This window comes from Aethalodelphis obliquidens, unplaced genomic scaffold, assembly GCF_003676395.1.
Source record: "Aethalodelphis obliquidens isolate GAN/ISIS:26980383/991018 unplaced genomic scaffold, ASM367639v1 scaffold18, whole genome shotgun sequence".
NCBI classification, from domain to species: Eukaryota; Metazoa; Chordata; class Mammalia; order Artiodactyla; family Delphinidae; genus Aethalodelphis; species Aethalodelphis obliquidens.
In genome coordinates, this window is record NW_020837962.1 from 12907054 (window position 1) to 12927265 (window position 20212).

Genomic DNA, 20212 nt, shown 5'->3' on the forward strand with positions numbered 1-20212 from the left:
CAGGCCACGGGACCCCCGCTGTCCCCCGCAGTGGAAGAGGGCCTGGCGGCACCACAAACCCAGACTGTCGGGAGCCAGCAGTTTTCAGGAAACTCCAGGGCGAAGCCCAGTCGGCCCGAAGCAGCTCGAGACCAGAGGCCCAGGGACCCCGACGGGCCAGGCAGGGCTGCAGGAGAGACCACCAGCCCAGGGCGGGCACACTTTGGGCACAGGGGTTTGTTAACATCCTAGACAGTGAAGAATAAGAAATAATTAGTTTGGGCCTCAGAACCAGGAAAACTGGTTTTCCAAATTAATCCAGGAAGAGCTGTGAATCCACACCATCTCCTGCCACACACTGTAAGACCCTATCGTGATCCATAAAACTGACCTATTGAAAGCCTAGCTCCTCTCTCTCCAGACCCTTTTGAGGCCGGCGTCTGTGACCTCACGTTCTCCCCAGTCACTAGGATCAAGACCCAGCTTTAATTACCAATCAGAAATTGAGGAGCTGGGTGTCAGCTGAGTCTCATCCGGCCGTGGGGCCCCCGGCCTGGGTCTTTGGTCTCACCTCCTTCCTCGATGCCCCCATGTGGCTCCGACCCGTCGGCTCCTGTGCAGGGAGGCCCGCAGGGCCCCGGCAGATGCGCGTGAGTGACCTGGACAGGGACATGGCCGTTCTGCTACTCAGGGGCTGTCTGCTCGTTCAGGTCTTTTTTTTGCAGAAATGTGTCCATTTGGTTGGACAGTTGAAAATCTCCTTATTTCTCTTGTCACTGTGGCGACTGTACCATTTTCATTGTGGGTTTATTTGCTGGTGGTGCTGGTCCCCATTTCCTTCTACTTTGCTGACCTGTGGCTCCTAGTGTCTTGTTTCCCCTTTTCTGAGGCACATGCTTGAGGCAGTTTGTCTCCCTTTACACACGTCCGCCGTGGACCTGTGTGCTCTCACCTCCCAGCACCTAACACCCCGGTCATCCCAGAGGCCCTGGTCCCTCCCAAGTCTTACCCCCACCTCCCCAGCCAGGGGCAGAGCCTGGACCAGAGCAGAGCCGGCTGGTGTGAACCTTATATCACACCTTTCATAAAAAACTAATTCGAAATGGATCCAAGACCTAAACATAATAGCCAGACCTGTAAAACTTTTAGAAGATCTTTACATCTTTGGAGGAGGAAAAGATTTCTTAGATGGGACACAAAAAGCAGAATTGTAAAGTTTTTTTTAATTGATAACTTGGACTTCCTAAAAAAGTAAACTTCGCCTCTTTGAAAACTGTGTAACGAAAAGGCCGCAGCTGGCAGTCATACATCTGACGGAGGACTGGCTCCGGGTTCTGCTAGGACTTCCAGCTTAGGGAGGCATGGGGGTGTCCTGGGCTGCACCCCAGAAGCCCTCGGCTCTGCCTCTTGCCCTCCCCAGCCTCCAGCCTGCCCTCCCACTGTGGTCACCTGGAATCTCCTCACCCGCGTTTGTGCAGCCCACAGGAAGCTCTGCGTGCAGCTGGCACTGGGGTCCCTGGGGCTCCACAATCAGAGGCGTCTGCCGGGGGGGCAAGCGGGGCTGCTCTGTTCCACCTTTGCTCTAGGAGAGCCTGGCACCTGGTAGGGAGGGCGGGATGTGAACCCTGCAGCCTCTCCTCCCCTCAAGTGAAGACCACCCACTCCCTATTCCCACCCGCATCTTCTCCTCCCCTCAAGTGAAGACCACCCACTCCCTATTCCCGCCTGCATCCTTGACGACAGGGTCAAAATCAGGCAGGAAGGTGCCATTTTCAAGTCACTAAAACAACTTACAAGCCTGTCCTAAGCACCCCCCACCCCTGTGAGGGGCACGTACCACAGGTGCGTGGGGCTGGTCCTGGCCCCGACACCTGGGTGGACCACTGAGCAGCCAGCTGGAGTCCTGGGGCTACCCAGGGCCTGTTGATTAACAGTCACGGTGACAGTTGCCACAAACACAAACTTGTCACCTCCCAGTTGTGTAACTCCAGTGGCCTCCAAGCAGGGTCAGAGGCCGGAATCACAGTGTTGGTAGGTGGGGTCCTCACCAGAGGCACTGGGTAGCGTCTGCCTCTGAGATCATTTAGGATGTAGACATTGTGGGGTTGGTCTGAGGGAGGCGGGGCAAGTGGCCTGTCGGGGGGGCTTGGGGCCTGGGCCATGGCCTCCTGGGGGTCAGCACATTGCTGCTGGGAAGGACAGGACCCCCAGCCCCCATGCCTCTGGTGTGGACTCCATGCATCACCATGGAGCACATGAAATGCAGTGGCTGGAGGGATCTCTCTCTCCACCCCCAGATGGTCCTCATCATCAGCGGGAATCTGAGCTTCCTGAACTGGCTGACCATCGTGCCCAGCCTCGCCTGCTTCGATGATGCCACTCTGGGCTTCCTGTTTCCCTCGGGGCCCGGCTGCCTCAAGGACCAAGTCCTGAGGATGCAGGAGGAGGAAGCTCGAGGGGCCAGGGCCCCATGGACACACGGTGGGTAACACCTGAAGGCGGATGCGGCTGGGCAGCCTGGGTGGTCTCGAGTTGATGGCACCCAGCCCTGTGCCCACACCAGTGCCCTGGGAGACAGGGCAGCATCTCCGTGCCTGGACAGGGTCACTCCTGTCTGCTTGGTATGGACATTGTGTCCTGGTCCTCAGGAAGGGAGGCCCAGTGACCTCAGCTGGGGGGGCCTAAGAGGGAGCTGCTGTGGTGGGGGCAGCAGCACCTCCTTCGGCTTCTGTGGGCCCAAGGGGCCGAACAGAGGCCAGGCCTGGGGGCAGGAGCCCACCCACTATTCCCCCTCCCGGCAGGCAGCGTGGCACGGCACACAGTCAACCTGGCGCTGGGCGTCCTGGTCGCCTGGCTCAGCATCCCTGTGGTCCTCAACTTGCTGAGCCCCCAGCAGGTCATGAACAGCTCCTTCAACCCTCTCCGGATCGTCAACACATATGGGGCCTTTGGCAGGTACCTCGGGGCCACCATGACCCCAGGGGGGAGATGTGAGGGTGAGGCCAGCCCTGACCTGCAGCCCCCCAGCCTCGCCCTCGTCTGGTCAGGTCAGGAGTTGGGGTCAGGGTGGGGAGGTGCAGCCCTGACTGGTCTCCCCCGCACCCAGCATCACCAAGGAACGCACGGAGGTCATCCTGCAGGGCACCGCCAGCCCCAATGCCAGCGCGCCAGACGCCAAGTGGGAGGACTACGAGTTCAAGTGCAAGCCCGGTGACCTGAAGCGGCGGCCATGCCTCATCTCCCCGTACCACCACCGCCTGGATTGGCTTATGTGGTTCGCCGCCTTCCAGGTGAGGCCCTCGGTGGGGAGGCCCCGCTGACACAGCGAGGCCCGGGAATCCTGTGCTGGGGCACAGCCCGTGGGGAACCTTCCCAGGCTCCTGGCACGGCCCTCGCACGAGGATCTGTGGGTGCCCAGGGCTGGGCCTCACAGCTGGCTTCTCAGAGCGCTTCCACCAGAGGGGCCGAGGCATGCGTGGCCAACGCTGGGGCAGCCAGTGTCCACAGAGGCTGCAGCACTGTCGCCATCCCTTCTTGCCCAGGAAGATAGCCTCCAGCGGGCTCGGTCACTTGCCCGAAATCCCTGGCCCGGCAGGTGACAAAGCTGACAGGTGAACTGGGAACAGCCCCGCTCCATCCAGGTCCCTGCGGACAGCACAGTGGCGGCGGTGCCCAGGAGAGCGAGCAGAACCGGGGGCCCTGCAAGAACAGGAAGGAGGTGGTCCCAAACCAAAGAACTGCAGCATAGGCCCCCAGGGCAGCCCCCCCTCAAGAGAGGCTGGCCACCAGCCACACTGGAATCAGGTGCCCCCAGGACAACAGACTGAAGGCCGGGTGACCGTCAAGAGGGAGCACACATCCACGGGGCTCTCCAAGGGCCCGGTGGCAGTGCAGGCACCCAGCTATCTGTGCCCTGTCCTCTTCTCACCCCCAGACCTACGAGCACAACGAGTGGATCATCCACCTGGCAGGCAAGCTCCTGGCCAACGACGCCCAGGCCCTATCCCTGCTGGCCCTTAACCCCTTCGCAGGCAGGGCACCACCCAGGTAAGATTCCCCTCCCAGACAGGAACACACACCCCACCCCACCCCCGCCAACTGCAGCCTCAGCTGCCTTTCAGGGCTTCTCCCCAAATGCAGGGTCTGCTCTGGGGGCTGGGCCCACCTCCTGGAAACATGCCCAGACACAATGGTCTGCGAACCTCAGGTACCACTCACCTGCTGAAAGGATGCAGGGCTCAGCCCGATTGGCTCTGAGCACTCGGCCCTCCCGGTTCCAGAGCCCCGCCCACCCCGCCATCATCTGGTCAGGGGCCTGGTTGTGCCAGGGGCTCCTTGGGGCTCTCTGGCTTCCCCTGGGTGGCCTCTCCCTCTGAGGACTCCAGGCCTGTCTTGGGGGCGGAGGCTGACTGTGCTGCCCTTGCTCTGCAGGTGGGTCCGGGGAGAGCACTACAGGTACAAGTTCAGCCGCCCCGGGGGCACACACGCCGCTGAGGGCAAGTGGTGGATCCGGAAGAGGCTCGGCCCCTACTTCCCCCCACTCAGCTTTCAGGACCTGAAGGGTTACTTCAGGTCACGGGAGTGGCCGTACCCCAAACCCGAATAGAGGTGGCCCAGGGCTTGTGCCCCAAGAAATAAAGTGGGAAGACCACGGGCTGGCTGCTCTGAGTGGGGTCTCCACAAGGACATCCAGGGAAGCTGACCCGGAGAGGAGGGGCTGCCAGGGTCCTGGGTGGTCGTCTGTGCTTTCTTATCTCCCCACAGTCAGTCCCTGTGGTTCCCAAGTCTCTTCACTTTGGGTTCGTCAGAGGAATCCCCAGAAAGCCCCCAGCCCCGCTCCACCCAGATCGCACCCCTTGTCACCAGGCACCCCCCGTCCCAGACACCAGCATCCCAGTGTTGCACCCAGCTCTGGTCTGTCCCAGGACCACCTGCCCATGCGGCCAAGAAGAAAACCTGCCTCTCCTCTCTGCTCCCCCAAGCGGGTCCCCACCACGTCCAGGAGGGTCCTGCACGAGGAAGTAGTCAGGGCTCCCTCTCAGAACCCACATGCGCTCTCCACAGTGACCAGCACCTGAAGGTGTGGACAGAGGGCCTCTGTCCTCCTTGGGTGGGCCACCCCCACCAGCCCTGAGTGATGTGCCTCCTCCCCTCCTTTGTGACCACGTTGCCCAGTCTCACACCTGGAGCCTCCGGCTCCCTGACCTAGGGTGGGAGGATGGGACAGCAGGGCAGTCAGCCCCAGCGCTGGGGTCCCCAGGGCAGCGATTCTGAGGCCCGGTCACTGCAGGTTGAACTGGATTAATGGTGTGTTGCTTGGCAACCCTACTGGTCTGTGGCCCAGAACCTCTACAGCCTGATGTCAGTGGTGAGTGGACACCCACCTGCCCCCCACCATCCGGGGCGCCTGCCGCACTGTGGAGGGTCCCAGTGGGAATGAGGTGGTTCAGGCTAGGAGGCCAGGCTGAGGTGGGCACAAGTGTGGATCTGTGTGGAGGCCTCCCGCCTGCCTGGGGGCCTGGCCGGCCCAGGTGCCAACAAGAGAGGCTGTGTTCCTGCTCGCAGGCAAACAGGCGCCCTGTGTCTGTCGCAGGACAGACAGGGCCTCAGACAAGGAGCCTGGAGCCAGCAAGTCTGCCTGCAGCAGCCGCGTAAAACTACCACCAGCCTGCTGGAATGGGCAGCCCTTACTGGGGGGCTGTCCTTGGGACCCTGCCAATGGGTAGGAGCACCAGGGGTGCCCCTGTGGGGCCCAGGGTGGGTAGGGGGCCTGAGGAGATGCTGTGTCTTGGCTCGGGGTGGCCCTGCAGCCCCAGAACCACAGGTGGCCTCCCTGCCAGGAGCCATGGTGGGTCCCTGCTCTGCCAGCCCTTCCCGCCACACTCTGGGCTCGCTGCCACCCAGGGCTCGGGCAGGGGAGGCCCCCAGCACTCCTTGGTGTGGGCTCCTCTCTGAGCCTTGGTCCAGCTGTGCCCCCCAAGGCTCCTGGGACAGCCCCCCAGACATACATAGGAGGCTGTGCTTAGACCTGTGGGCTGGGTGGGGCCGGGGCTGGAGCCGGTGGCAGGAGTGACACAGGAGGCCCTGAGCCCATCCGGGGGGTGGGGGTGGGGGGGCAAGAACTAAGTGGCCCCACCCTTCCTGGGACAGGGCAGCATCCTCTCACCCCGGGGGATGTCCCAGGTGATCCCTGGTCAGGGTGGGCACATGGCCCTCTAACAAACCAAAGACTCTGCCAGACCTGCACACCCTTCCAGAGGCTCTGGTTCCCCCAGGGCCCACCCATCTGCCAGAAAGGGTGCCAGCCCCACCTTCAGAGCCTGTCCTGAGACCACACCCTCCCATCAAGGACAGCCAGACTGCACCTCTCCTCCACTCAGAGCCCTCCCAGGGCCCCCACCTCACTGAGCATGAACCTGGGGTCCCTGCCTATCACCTCCACCCACTCCCCTGCATCCTCTCCATCCCACATGCCCACCAGCCGTGTTGGGCCCCAGGGCCTTTGCACTGGTAGCTCGTGGTGCTCACCTCTCCCAGGGCCTCCTCTCCTGCCTCTGCTGGACTCCAGGCTGCTCCTGGTCACACACGGGTTGGCGGGGGGCTCATCCTGGCCCCCCAGTGCTGGATACACTGTTGACCTGATGAAAGAGAAAGGCCCAGACACTTAACGTCTGCTCCACCTGATGCTGCCTCAGTCCAGCTTCAGGACAGTCAGCTGTTTCGGGGGCAGGCGGTGGGGGGGGGGGGCGAGTGCAGGGCAGGGACACAAGGTGGGGCCTTGGCTCGCCCCTCCCGGCAGCTGTGTCCCCATGAATCATCCACCTGGCAGCAGGGGATGCTTGCAGGTGAGGGTCCGCCTTATTCAACAGGAGGCTCAGATGCATGTTGGAAACTGAATTTCACCTTCTAAAACCAGGAGTCAGCCTGAGGCTCCTGGGGAGGTGGCAGCAGGAGTCTTCTCAGACCACAGGAGGGGCAGCCTGCTTGCGGGAGGGGCTGCCCTGGAGAGGGGTGAGCAGGGCATGACCAGGGCACCCTGACTTCCAGAGGGACTGGGAATTTCAGATCTGTTCTTCCCACCTGCTCTCTTGAGCCGACGCCCCCTGGAAACCACTGCCTGACAAGCTGGCCCTTGCTGAGACCCCCACCCAATCTGAGGGTGTCTCCCCCTGCAGAGCACTCTGCCCCATGGCTCTCACACATCTGAATGGGGTCTGTCCGGTGCTGGCAGCAACACCCAGGCCCAGCCGGGACCCTGTAGGCTGCAGAGTGTGCCCAGCCCCCCACCCACCCCCCAGCTCTCCAACTGGAGGGCGCTGTGCTCAGCCCTCTTGCTCCAGGATGGGATGTGGGACTCAGGACTCCAGTCACAGGGCAGTGGCTGAGCTCAGGTGATCCGCTGAACCTGGCTGTCGGCCCATCCAAAGCTGTGGGCTCAGCCAGGGGCCTGTCTCAGGGAGGACCCGCTGTCTCCCTCTTGCTCCAGGACAGGGCGAGGGGTTCGGGTGCAGGTCCCGTCCCCACGAGGAGGGTGTGTACCAGCCTCCCTCTGTCAGAGGGCCTCTGGGCATCTTCCCCTTCACCAAGAGGTTTTCACTCAGAGGTGATCAGTGCAACTTGGGTGCCTGCTGAGGCCAAGCCCACCCTCTGTGCAGCCTAGTTCAGATCAGAGCCCTCCCATGGGGCATCCCTGGGCAGGGTTCACAAGCCCTCCTCTCCCTGGGCTTCTGCATCTGCACGGGCATGGCCTGACGCTTTGCACTCTTAGGCCACAGCTCTGGAGGGACAGGGTCAGCAAACTCCCAGCCTGGTGGCTTTGTGGGAGCAGGAAGATCTCCACATCAATGCGTGTTGAGTTCAAGCATGTTACCAGTTATTAGAACGGGCCCGTGAAGACGCAGAAAACCTGAGCTGTCGTGGAGCGCTTCGCTGCCTTCCTCCATTGTCTCCAGTGTCCTCCACAACCTCTGGGCCCCACGTGGAGTGAGGCTTCTCCCTCCTGATGTGCATCCAGGGCTTCTCTCTTGTCTCCTCATCAGTCTTCTCACAGCTCCAGCTTTAGCTTCTTCAGTCAACTGTCCTCTTCCACTTTCTGTTTCACACACGTTGTTATTTCCTTCCACCTTTTTCAGGTTTGCCTTCCGTCATCTCCTCGAGTTGCAGACTTTATTTCTTTCTAACCCTCCTTCTGATTTCTAGGAAACACAGCTAAGGACCACACACACACAAGTGGCTGCACCCACAGGCTCTGTTGACCACTGTGGGCTTTGTCTGTGAATTCTAGAGACTGTGATGTCCTCTTAACACATCAAATAATAGAGGTGGGATTTAAATGTTCAAACGAATGGATTTGGGAGGCAGTCTTTTACCTTGAATTTTATCACCGTGTTTGCCACTCCCAGCACCCCTCACCCCCCCATTCCTCCAGCACCCTGGATTAATGCCCCTTTCACAAGTGAACAAATTCTGGTGGAAAGGATACCTCCAATTCTGAGACAGCTACTTGCATCCCTCTGCTGAGGGGTTCCCTAGTTCAGTTAGCATCATGACAACCTGTCCCCTGGATCCATCCCTGCCCTGTATCCCACAGCCTGAGGATACCATGGACCTTTGTCCCCAGGGATTCAGTTCCAAAGCCACTGGGTAAGGTGGAACTCACATGTCAGCAAACTGACCTTTAAAGCTCCTAAAGTAATCAGCAAAATTGATAGAACTGTAGCTTGACTGACAAAAAGAAGATACAAATAACTAAAATCAAAGTTAAGTGGGGACATTACTACCAACATTACAGACATTAAAAGGATTACAAGAGAACAGTATGAATAACTGTAGGCAACAAATCAGGTAACCTAGACAGTGGACAAATTTCTAAAGACACACAAAATGCTAGAAGTGACTCAGGAAGAAATAGGAAATTTGAAGAGATCTATAGCAAGTAAGGAGATTGAATCAGTAATCAAAACCTCCAGCAGAGAAAATTACTGCATCAGATGGCTTTGTTACTGAATTCTCCCAAGAATTAAAGAAAAATTAACACCAATCCTTCCAAAACTTTTTCCAAAGAATTAGAAAAGGAGGTAGGACTTCCCTGGTGGTGCAGTACTTAAGAATCCACCTGCCAATGCAGGGGACACAGGTTTGAGCCCTGGTCCAGGAAGATCCACATGCCTCAGAGCAACTAAGCTTATGTGCCACAACTACTGAAGCCCGTGCTCTGCAACAAGAGAAGCCACCGCAACGAGAAGCCTGTGCACTGCAGCAAAAGATAGACCCCGCTCGCCGCAACTAGAGAAAGCCCATGCACAGCAACGAAGACCCAACACAGCCAAAATTTAATTAATTAATTAATTTTAAAAGAGGAGGGAACACTTCCTAACTCATCCTGTGGAGGCCAGTATGACCCCGGTAACAAGGCCAGACAAAGACACCAGTATCCTTCGTGAATAGAGATACAAAAATGCTCAACAAAATACTAGCAAAACAAATCTATCAGCATATTAAAAGGATTATATGCCGTGACCAAGTGGTATTTATCCTAGGAATGCCAGAGTGGTTCAACATAAGAAAATCAATCAATGTAATACACCACATTAACAGAATACAGGAGCAGAAAGAAAAACATGATCATCTCAACTGATGCAGAAAAATCATTTGAAAAAAATCCAATGCACTCTCATGATACAAACCACTCAGGGGCTTCCCTGGTGGCGCAGTGGTTGAGAGTCTGCCTGCCAATGCAGGGGACACAGGTTCGTGCCCCGGTCCAGGAAGATCCCACATGCCACGGAGCGGCTGGGCCCATGCGCCATGGCCACTGAGCCTGCGCATCCAGAGCCTGTGCTCCGCAACGGGAGAGGCCACAACAGTGAGAGGCCCGCGTACCGCAAAAAAAAAAAAAAAAAAAAAAAACAGAAAACTAGGAATAGAAGGGAACTTCCTCAACGTAATAAAAGGCATGTATGAAAACTCCACAGTTAATATCATACTCAATGGTGAAAGACTGAAAACTTTCCCTCTATGACCAAGACCAAGACAAGGATGCCGCTTTTCACCACTGCTATTCAACACTGTACTGGAGGTCTAGCCAGAGCAATTAGTCAAGAAAAATAATTAAAAGCCTTTGAATTGGAGAGGAAGAAGTAAAACTATATTAACAGATGATATAATCCTATAATATAGAAAATTCCAGCAATCCACAAAAATATTATGGGAGCTAATAAACTAATTCAGCAAAGTTGCAGGGTATAAGATCAACACACAAAAATCAGATGTGTTTCTATACCTGCAATGAACAGTCTGAAAAAGAAACTAAGGAAACAATACCACTTATAATAGCATCCAAAAGAATAAAATACCCAAGAATAAATTTAACCAAGGAGGTAAATGACTTGTACACTGAAAAGTACAAAACATTGCTGAAAGAAATCAAGGAAAACATAAATACAGTGAAAGGCATCCATATCCATGGATTGATGACTTAATACTGTTAAGATGACAATACTAACAAAGTGTCTACAGAGTTGAAAAAATTCCAATGGCCTTTTTTATAAAAATATAAAGACCAATCCTCGAATCCATATGGAATTGTAAGAGGCCCTAAATAATGAAAACAATCTTGAAAAAAGAATAAAGCTGACAAACTCACACTTCTGATTTTAAAACAGTACAAAGTAATCAAAACTGCTCATGGCACAAGGATAGACACACAGACCAACAGAATAGAATGCTGAGCCTAGAGAAAAACCCTTGCATGTATGGCCAAATGGCCTTTGACAAGGGTGCCAAGACCATTCAATGGAAAAAGGATAGTCTTTTCAACTGATGCTGGGAAAAATGGATCTACATGCTAAAGAGTGAGCTTGGGTCCTTACCTCACACCATATTCAAAAATTAACTCAAAATGGATGAAATACCTAAATGTAAGAGCTAACACTATTACAACTCTTGAAAGAAAACATGGTTACTCTTCATGACCTTGGAGTTGGCAGTGGATTCTTAGGTATGATGCCAAAAGCAAGAGCAACAATAACCCAAGATAAATTGGACTTCATCAAATTTAAAACTTTTATGCATCTAAAAACACTATCAAGATGTGGGACATATATACAATGGAATATTATTCCGCCATAAAAAGAAACGAAATTGAGCTTTTGTAGTGAGGTGGGTGGACCTAGAGTCTGTCATACAGAGTGAAGTAAGTCAGAAAGAGAAAAACAAATACCATATGCTACCAAATATATATGGAATCTTTTAAAAAAATGGTTATGAAGAACCTAGGGGCAGGATGGGAATAAAGACACAGACCTACTAGAGAATGGACTTGAGGACACGGGGAGGGGGAAGGGTAAGCTGGGACAAAGAGAGTGGCATGGACATATGTACACTACCAAATGTAAAATAGCTAGCTAGTGGGAAGCAGCCTCATAGCACAGGGAGATCAGCTTGGTGCTCTGTGACCACCTAGAGGGGTGGGATAGGGAGGGTGGGAGGGAAGGAGACGCAAGAGGGAAGAGATCTGGGGATATATGTATATGTATAGCTGATTCACTTTGTTATAAAGCAGAAACCAACACACCATTGTAAAGCAATTATACTCCAATAAAGATGTTTAAAAAATAAAGACATTTTCAAGTTTGGGGTTAGCAGATGCAAACTATTACATATAGAATGGATAAACAATAAAGTCCTTCTGTATAGCACAGGGAACTATTTTCAATATCCTGAGATAAACCATAATGGAAAAGAATATAAAAAAAGAACATATATATGTATAAATGAATCACTTTGCTGTACAGCAGAAACACAGCATTGTAAATCAACTATACTTCAATTAAAAAAAATAAAAACAAAGACGCCATAGAGTGAAAAGATGACCCACAGAATGAGAGAAAATATTTTCAAGTCGTATATCTCATAAGACTCTTACTATCCAGAATATATAAATAACTCTGACAACTAAGCAACAAAAAGACAAACATCCCAATTCAAAAGTATTTGAATGGACATTTCTCCAAGGAAGACATACAAATGGCCAACAAGCACATGAAAAGATGCTCAAAATCTTTAATCATAGAAATGCACATGAAAATGCACACAATGAGATACCACTTCACACCCATGAGGGTGGCTATGATTTTTTTTAATGGAAAAAAACAAGTGTTGGCAAGGATGTAGAAAAATTGGAAACTTCGTACATTGCAATTGGTAATGCAAAATGGTGCAGCTGCTATGGAAAAGTCTAACAGTTCCTCAAAAAGTTAAACGTTGGGTCAATTACCATACAAACCAGCAATTCTACTTCTAGGTATATATCCAAAAGAACTGAAATCAGGGAATTAAACAGATACTTGTATGCCAATGTTCACAGCATCATTATCCACAATAGCCAAAAGGTGGAAACAACACAAATGTCCACCAACAGGTGAATGGATAAACAAAGCATACAAGGGAATACTATTCAGCCACAAAAAGGAATAAAGTATCAGCACACACTACAGTGTGGATAAATCTTGAAAACATTATGCCCAGTAAAATAAGCCAGACACAAAAGGTCACCTGTAATATGATTCCATTTATAGAAATATCTAAAACAGGTAAATCTATAAAAATAGAGAGCTGACTAGTGGTTGCCAGAGGCTGGGGGGAGGGGAGAATGGGGAGTGACTGCTAATGGTACAGGGTTTCCTTTTGAGATGATAAAATATTTTGGAACTAGATAGAGGTGATAATTGCACAACACTGTGATATATTAAATGCCACTGACTGTTTACTGTAAAATGGTTAATGTCAATTTCTTCTCAGTTTTTAAAAATAAGCCTTCTGAGTGTCCTGAGACCCTGCCCCAGGGGGCTGGGAGACCTCACACTGCCAAGATCTAGTGAGAACAGTTGGGGTGGGGGAGGGGTGGTGAGACAGATAAAGTGCTTCATCCCTTTTTTGCTAAGCGCATAGGGCTGGATTCACTTAAGGCTAAAACATGAGGCTCTGATTAGCCAGTGGGATGGAAGGTGGGCTTCCAGAGCCAGCATGTGACACATGGGCACTCTTTTAACTGATGGTCTTGGAAAGACAGTCACACATGCAACTACCAATTAGACGAGGAAAACTCGAGCAAGTGAAAGGGCAGCCGTGGCTACGTGATGTGGGTGATTCTTTTTTTTTTTTTTTTTTTTGCGGTACGCGGGCCTCTCACTGTTGTGGCCTCTCCCGTTGCGGAGCACAGGCTCCGGACGCGCAGGCTCAGTGGCCATGGCTCACGGGCCCAGCCGCTCCGCAGCACATGGGATCTTCCCGGACCGGGGCACGAACCTGTGTCCCCTGCATCGGCAGGCGGACTCTCAACCACTGCGTCACCAGGGAAGCCCAATGTGGGTGATTCTTAAACCTACATCTGGAGGGCTTTCTGCCTGAGGCCGCCTGCCCCACCCTCACCCAGATCAGCTTCTTAGCAAGGCCCTGGGACATAGTTGGGGTCCTGACCCCTCTTCCCACAGGTGTGTGACCACCTCATCCACCAGGACTGACCTCACTGGGTGGACAGCAGCTGACCCTGCCTCTGGGCAGTGTGGCTCACTGTTCTAGGGGTCATACCTGTCTAGCTGTTCCGCATGGTCCACACTGTTACAGCTTTATCATCGATCCCGGTACCTCACGGTCTCAGCCCCCACTTCTCATAACTGCCTTGACTATCTCTGGCCCATTGCTCAAAACAAGCTGAAGTTTCTTGTTAGTTCTAATACAGGCAGACCTCATTTTATTGCACTTCACAGAAATCAGTGTTTTTTACAAATTGAAGCAACCCTGCATCAAGTCTGTGGTGCCATTTTTCAACAGCATTTTCTAACTTCAGGTCTCTGTGTCACATTCTAGTAATTCTCTTAAAAATAATAAAAATGTTTGAAATATTGCATTTGTGATGGTGCTATGTGATCAGTGATCTTTGATGCCACTATTGTAATTGTTTTGGGCACCATGAACTGTACCCATGTAAGACCATGAACTGAATGGATAAATGTGTGTGTTCTGACTGCTCTACCAACCAGCCGTTCCCCCCATCTGTCTCCCTCTCCTCCGGCCTCCCTGTTCCCTAAGACACAGCAAGATTGAAATTAGGCCAATTAATAACCCTACAGTGGCCTCTAAGTGTTCAAGTGAAAGGAAGAGTTGCATGTCTCTCACTTTAAATCAAAAGCTGAAGATGATTAAATTTAGTGAGGAAGGCATGTCAAAAGTCAAGGTAGGCCAAAAGCCAGGCCTCTTGCACCAAACAGCCAAGCTGTGAATGCAAAGGAAACGTTCTTGAAAGAAATTAAAAGTGCCACTCCAGTGAACACATGAATGATAAAGTGAAACAGCCTTATTGCTGATAAGGAGAAAGTTTTAGTCTAGATTGAAGATCTAACTAGCCACAACATTCCCTTAAACCAAAGTCTAATTCAGAACAAGGGTAACTCTCTTCAATTTTGTGAAGGCTGAGAGAGACAAGGAAGCTGCAGAAGAAAAGCCTGAAGCTGGCAGAGGTTGGTTCGTGAGGCTGAAGGAAAGAAGCCATCTCCATAAAATAAAAGTTCAAGGTGAAGCAGCAAATGCTGATGTAGAAGCTGCAGCAAGTTATCCAGAAGATCTAGCTGAGATCATTAATGAAGGTGGCTGCACCAAACAACGTATTCAATGTAGACGAGACAGCCTTCTATCAGAACAAGAGGCCATCTAGGACTTTCACAGCTAGAGAGGAGAAGTCAGTGCCTGGCTTCAAAGCATCAAAGGACAAGCTGACTCTCTTGTTAGGGGCTAATGCAGCTGGTGACTTTAAGTTGAAGCCAATGCTTATTTACCATTCTGAAAATCCTAGAGTCCTTAAGAATTATGTTAAATCTACTCTCCTATGCTCAATAAATGGAACCACAAAACCTGGATGACACATCTGTTTACAACATGGCTTACTGAATATTATAAGCCCACTGTTGACACCTACTGCTCAGAGAAAAAAAAAAGATTCAAAATATCACTACTCATTGACAATGCACCTGGTCACCCAAGAGGTCTGGTGGAGGTGTACAATGAGATTAATGCTATTTCCCTGTCTGCTAGCACAGCATCCATTCTGTAGCCCATGGATCAAAGAGTAATTTTTGATTTTGAAGCCTTATTATTTAAGAAATGCATATCATAAGGCTATAGCTGCCATAGATAGTGATTCCTCTGATGGATCTGGGCAATGTCAACTGAAAATCTTCTGAAAAGGATTCACCATCCTAGATGCCATTATGAACTTTTATGATTCATGGGAAGAGGTCAAATTATCAACATTAACAGGAGTTTGGAAGAAGTTGACTCAAACCTTCATGGATGACTTTGAGGGGTTCAAGACTTCAGTGGAGGAAGTAATTGCAGATGTGGTAGAAATAGCAAGAGAACTAGAATTAGAAGTGGAGCCTAAAGATGTAACTGAGTTGCTTCAATCTCATGACAAAACTTTTAATGAATGAGGAGTTGCCTCTCACGGATGAGCAATAAAGTGGTTTCTTGATATGGAATCAACTTCAGTGAAGGTGCTGTGAAGACTGTTGAAATGGCAACAAAGAATTTTAAATATTACATGAACTTAGTTGATAAAGCAGCAGCAGGGTTTGAGAGGATTGACTCCAATTTTGAAAGAAGTTCTACTATGGGTACAATGCTATCAAACATCATTGCATGCTACAGAGAAATCATTCATGAAAGGAAGAGTCAATCAATGTGGCGAACTTCATTATCTTATTTTAAGAAATTGTCACAGCCACCTCAACCTTCAGTAACCACTACCCTGATCAGTTAGCAGATATCAACATCAAGGCAGGACTCTCTACCAGGAAAAAGACTACAACTCACTAAGGCTCAGATGATGATTAGCATTTTAAAATTAAGGTATGTAAGTAACATTACTCTTTTAGACATAATGCTATTGCACACTTAATAGACAACACTACAGTGTAAAGGTAACTTTTATATGCTCTGGGAAACCAAAAAATCATGTGATTTGCTTTATTGCGATGTTCTGGAACCAAAACCCATGGCATCTCCGAGTTGTGCCTGTAGTTTATGTGCAAATAGTGGACAGTATCGTTTCTTTTCTTCCTACCTGAGGCTCTTTGCCTTTTTGGTATTTTGGGGGTTTGGGGTTTTTTTTTTTTCGGCCACACCACATGGCTTGCAGGATTTTAGTTCCCTGACCAGGGATCGAACCTGGGCCCTCAGCAGTGACAGCACAGAATCCTAACCACTGGACCACCAAGGAATTCCCTCTTTCTTGTCTTCTTGTGCTAGCTTCCAGGTTGAGGCCCACCATCTCTTACGACGTCTTGTCTTTTTTCTAACCTAGAAGTTGTCCCTTTAAAAAATCACACCACAGTGAGCTAGTCTACTGCAAAAACCCTTTGGCTGAAACCATGTAAAAATGCTGGGGAAAAAAATAAATTTTGTTTCTGAACTCACAAAAAATATATAATGTAGTGGAAGAAGAGAAGCTGAAAGCCAGAACAGTGCACCGCAGGCTGCAGGAAGAGGCACCTTGTCCTGATGACATGGGGACTCCCAACAAAGACCTTTCCATAAAACTAGAACCCTTTCAGGGCCAAAACATTAGACAACAAAATCAATGAACCCCAATTTGGTTCTTTGAAAATATCAGTAAAAGGGATAAACTAGCTACAATGATCAGACAAAAAGGAGACAGAACACAAATTACAACATCAAGAAGGAAAAAGGGGACATCACTACAGATCCTATAGACATTGAAAGGACAATAAGAGAATATTGTGGACATTATTCTAATAGACTTGACATCCTAGTTGAAGTGAAAAAGAATTCCATGAAATATACACATTACTAAAAGTGACTCACAAAGAAAGAGAAAACCCAAACAGCCCCATCACAATTAAAGAAATTGAATTCATAATTTAAAATCTCACAAAGAAAACTTCAGACCGAGATGGCCTGATTGGTAAGTTCTATCAACATTTAATGAAGAAGTGATGGCATTCTATACAAACTTTCAGAAAATAGAGGAGGAGGAAACGCACACTACTGATCAGAATATAAAAAGGTATGGGACTTCCCTGGTGGCTCAGTGGATAAGACTCCGTGCTCCCAATGCAGGGGGGCCAGGTTCAATCCCTGGTCAGGGAGCTAGATCCCACATGCATGCTGCAACTAAGAGTTCGCATGCCACAACTAAGGAGCCAGCGAGCTGCAACTAAGGAGCCCACGTCCCACAACTAAGGAACTAGCGCAACCAAAGAAAGAAAGACTATCAAAAGGTACAATCACATGAAAAACAGTTTGGCATTTTGAAAACATTAAACATGTACTATCATATGACCCAGCCATTCCTCTCCTAGGTATGAAAACAGAGACCTTTAAGCACTGTTCTTAGCCGACCTATTCATAATAACCAAAGAGCTGGGACCAGCCCAGGGGTCCATCAGTAGGCAAGTGGATGAACCCATTGTGTTGTAAATATGCATGTAAACATGCAAATAATTCTTAGCAATAAACAGATCATATTATTGCTACACATTTGAACCTCAAAAACATGTTGAGCTAACAAATCCAGGAACAAAAGAATATACACCATATGATTCCATTTATATAGGACTCTAGGGAGGAAAAAAGTCCCAGTCAATCCCTCTCCAACTCCGCCCCGGCTAACCATTGACCTGTTCTCTGTCCCTGGGAAGTGGAACAAGGGAATATCTGCGGGGGCTGGAAATGTTCCATATCTTAATTGTGTGGTAGGTACCTCAGTGTACACATTTGTCAAAAACCATCACGCTGTACACTTAAAATAGGTGCATTTTGTTTCATGTAAAGTACGACTGACTCTCTGCATAAAGCCCTGATTTGTAGTATTTTTTAATTTCCATGATCTAGACACTCCCACCACATCACTCAGCCCAGAGCTGGGAAGGGGTGTGCATGGTCAGTCTTGTGCAGCAGTACAAGCCAGCTCTGGCACAATACCACTTGTCCCTCAGTCAAGTTGGTCTTGAAAAGAAAACAAAGAAACCCTGAAATATCATTACGGCAGGCTAAAATAAATAAGACTTTCAATACCAAGTGTTGATGAAGACACAGAGCAGTGGAAATGCCGGTAAAAGCATAGATTGGCGATATCTATTAAAAGTAGACACTTGGGCTTCCCTGGTGGCGCAGTGGTTGAGAATCCGCCCGCCGATGCAGGGGACATGGGTTCGTGCCCTGGTCCGGGAAGATCCCACATGCCGCGGAGCGGCTGGGCCCATGAGCCATGGCCGCTGAGCCTGCGCGTCTGGAGCCTGTGCTCCGCAACGGGAGAGGCCACAACAGTGAGAGGCGTCCACAACAGAAGTGTGCACTACAGGTCACAGCAGCACTGTTCACTAAAGACCAAACACCCATCAGGAGTGAAGAGGTGGACGGGGGTCATGCACTCACACAACGGGACACTTTACTGCACTCGGATACACGCCTCGTGACTTCACTTACAATACGACGCTCACAGGCAAGCGGTGCTAAGTGCAGGGTTGTGGTCACGTTGGGGGACACCGACCTTCAGCCTCTGAACATTTTCTGAGCTCACATTTTGTGGACTTTTGTATGTGTTCCAATCCACAATTAAAACGTTTTTGACAGAAAAATCTGTTTTCATCGTTGAGTGTCAGACCCTTTACACTGTATTTATTATATGAGCCCAGAGCTGGGTGTTTGTCTTTTCATAGACATGCGTAAGAAGGTGCTGTGCCCACTTGACTCCGGGTGGGGTTCCTGCGCATCTTGTCTTGCGCTGTGACTGACACACTTTCCCTTTGCTGGTTGCCCATCGTGGAAGGGCTTTCTGTTCCCTGAGTTTGTAAACCTGCTGGATGAGACTCAAAAGCTTCAGACAGCCCTCCCTCCCGCGCAGGGCAGTTTGGTTCTTTTCTAAAGTCAACGCTTGAACGCTGAGGGACCAGAGCAAGTGAACAAAGCCTCCCGAGATAGAGCTGGCGGCGCCCGGTTGGCCCACGTCTACCTGCAAGGACACCTTGCTCTGGGGCTGAAAGTCAGGAAAGCGGTGACGTGAAGCCGGCAGAACCAGATGACTCCTCTTACCTGCCTTTCCTCCTGCACGGGGTCCACGGTTCCATTTGTCCTGGGAGGGTCATCTGCGTCACTGCCCCCGCTGGCGCTGGCTCGGTAGGGCTGCACCTGGGGCGAGGGCCTCAGCGCCAGCCAGCAGCTGCGCTCCCCGCGGGCACACATTTGCATCTCAATAACCGGGGCTGAAGCTGAAGGAGCCAGCTGTCAGAGCCTCGGGAGAAACGCGCCTTGTTCCTTTAAGGGGTGGGCTCAAGGCTCTTCATCAAGTGGCCTCCATCTCCCCGCTGGTCTTCACACTCACACAATTCTTCTAGACGAAAAAAATATGAAGCACCATTAGCGAGCGAGTTATCAGGGGCCAACTGTGTCCCCATCAATGCCCCTCAGTCCATTGTGGCCGTCGTGCAGCTGCAGGGCTGGCGCCGAGCAAGCCGCCGGCTGGGCTGTCCCTCCATCCCGTCTGACCATCCCCACTGGGCACTGAGGCCATCAAGCCCTTTCACTGTCGTGTCCAGTGGAAGTGGATGGCACGTTCAGAGCTCATGCACTGTCCTGGGGGGACCAGGCCCAGCCAACGCCCCCCAGACGATGGCTCAGCCCCAGTGGATCCCATCCTCCCCTCACCCGCCGGCTGTTCTTGTCGACCCAGTGCCATGAGCCCACCCCTTGCTGACCAATGCCCCTGGCTGCCCACTGACCCAGGGTCTCGGCACACAGGTCTGCCCCAGAGGCCTTCCCTGGCCCATCCCAACGCGTCCCTCACTAGGAGTCTCGGAACAGGTGTCCCTGGGCCTGGTGTTCCATACTCCTCAGTCCCCACACAAGGGCATCACCTCCACCAGTGAGGGCCTGCAGGTCAGCGGTGGTGGGTTGAATACTGTCCCCCAAAGTTCATATCCACCCAGAACTGCAGAACATGACCTTAGAAATAGGGTATTTACAGATGTGATCAGTTAAGAGGAGGTGATGCTGGGTTAGGCTGGGACTAAACCAATGTCCAGCGTCCTCACACCAGGAAGAGACACAGACACAGGGGAGGCCATGTGACCACAGAGGCAGAGACAGTGATGCGGCCACAACCCAGGGATGCCAGAGCCCCCAGAAGCAGGACGAGGTGGGAAGGATCTTCCCCTGG

At 51.2% G+C, this 20212-nt stretch overlaps 1 protein-coding gene, 1 long non-coding RNA gene and 1 other non-coding gene across 6 annotated transcripts in view; 1 reads left to right on the forward strand and 2 right to left on the reverse strand.

Annotated features, from left to right (window-relative positions):
- LMF1 (lipase maturation factor 1) overlaps positions 1 to 4634 on the forward strand; it is a 92273-nt gene extending 87639 nt beyond the window's left edge. For 3 of the 4 annotated variants that reach the window (XM_027117927.1, XM_027117929.1, XM_027117930.1), the window contains 5 exons: positions 2277 to 2460; positions 2781 to 2934; positions 3086 to 3269; positions 3914 to 4026; positions 4411 to 4634. In XM_027117927.1, coding sequence (XP_026973728.1) covers positions 2277 to 2460; positions 2781 to 2934; positions 3086 to 3269; positions 3914 to 4026; positions 4411 to 4585 — 810 coding nt within the window. In that variant the 3' untranslated portion in view covers positions 4586 to 4634. The remainder of the gene's footprint in view (positions 1 to 2276; positions 2461 to 2780; positions 2935 to 3085; positions 3270 to 3913; positions 4027 to 4410) is intronic. The other variant, XM_027117928.1, reaches the window with a different exon arrangement.
- Positions 4635 to 6355: 1721 nt separating this feature from the next.
- Positions 6356 to 20212, reverse strand: part of LOC113626389 (uncharacterized) — a 39059-nt gene continuing 25202 nt past the window's right edge. Inside the window, exons 2-3 of the long non-coding RNA XR_003435138.1 lie at positions 19090 to 19387; positions 6356 to 6617 (exon numbers count right to left, since the gene is read on the reverse strand). This is a non-coding gene — a long non-coding RNA (uncharacterized LOC113626389). The remainder of the gene's footprint in view (positions 6618 to 19089; positions 19388 to 20212) is intronic.
- Positions 16183 to 16255, reverse strand: TRNAD-GUC (transfer RNA aspartic acid (anticodon GUC)). Its single transcript has one exon. It is a non-coding gene; the product is annotated as a tRNA-Asp (tRNA).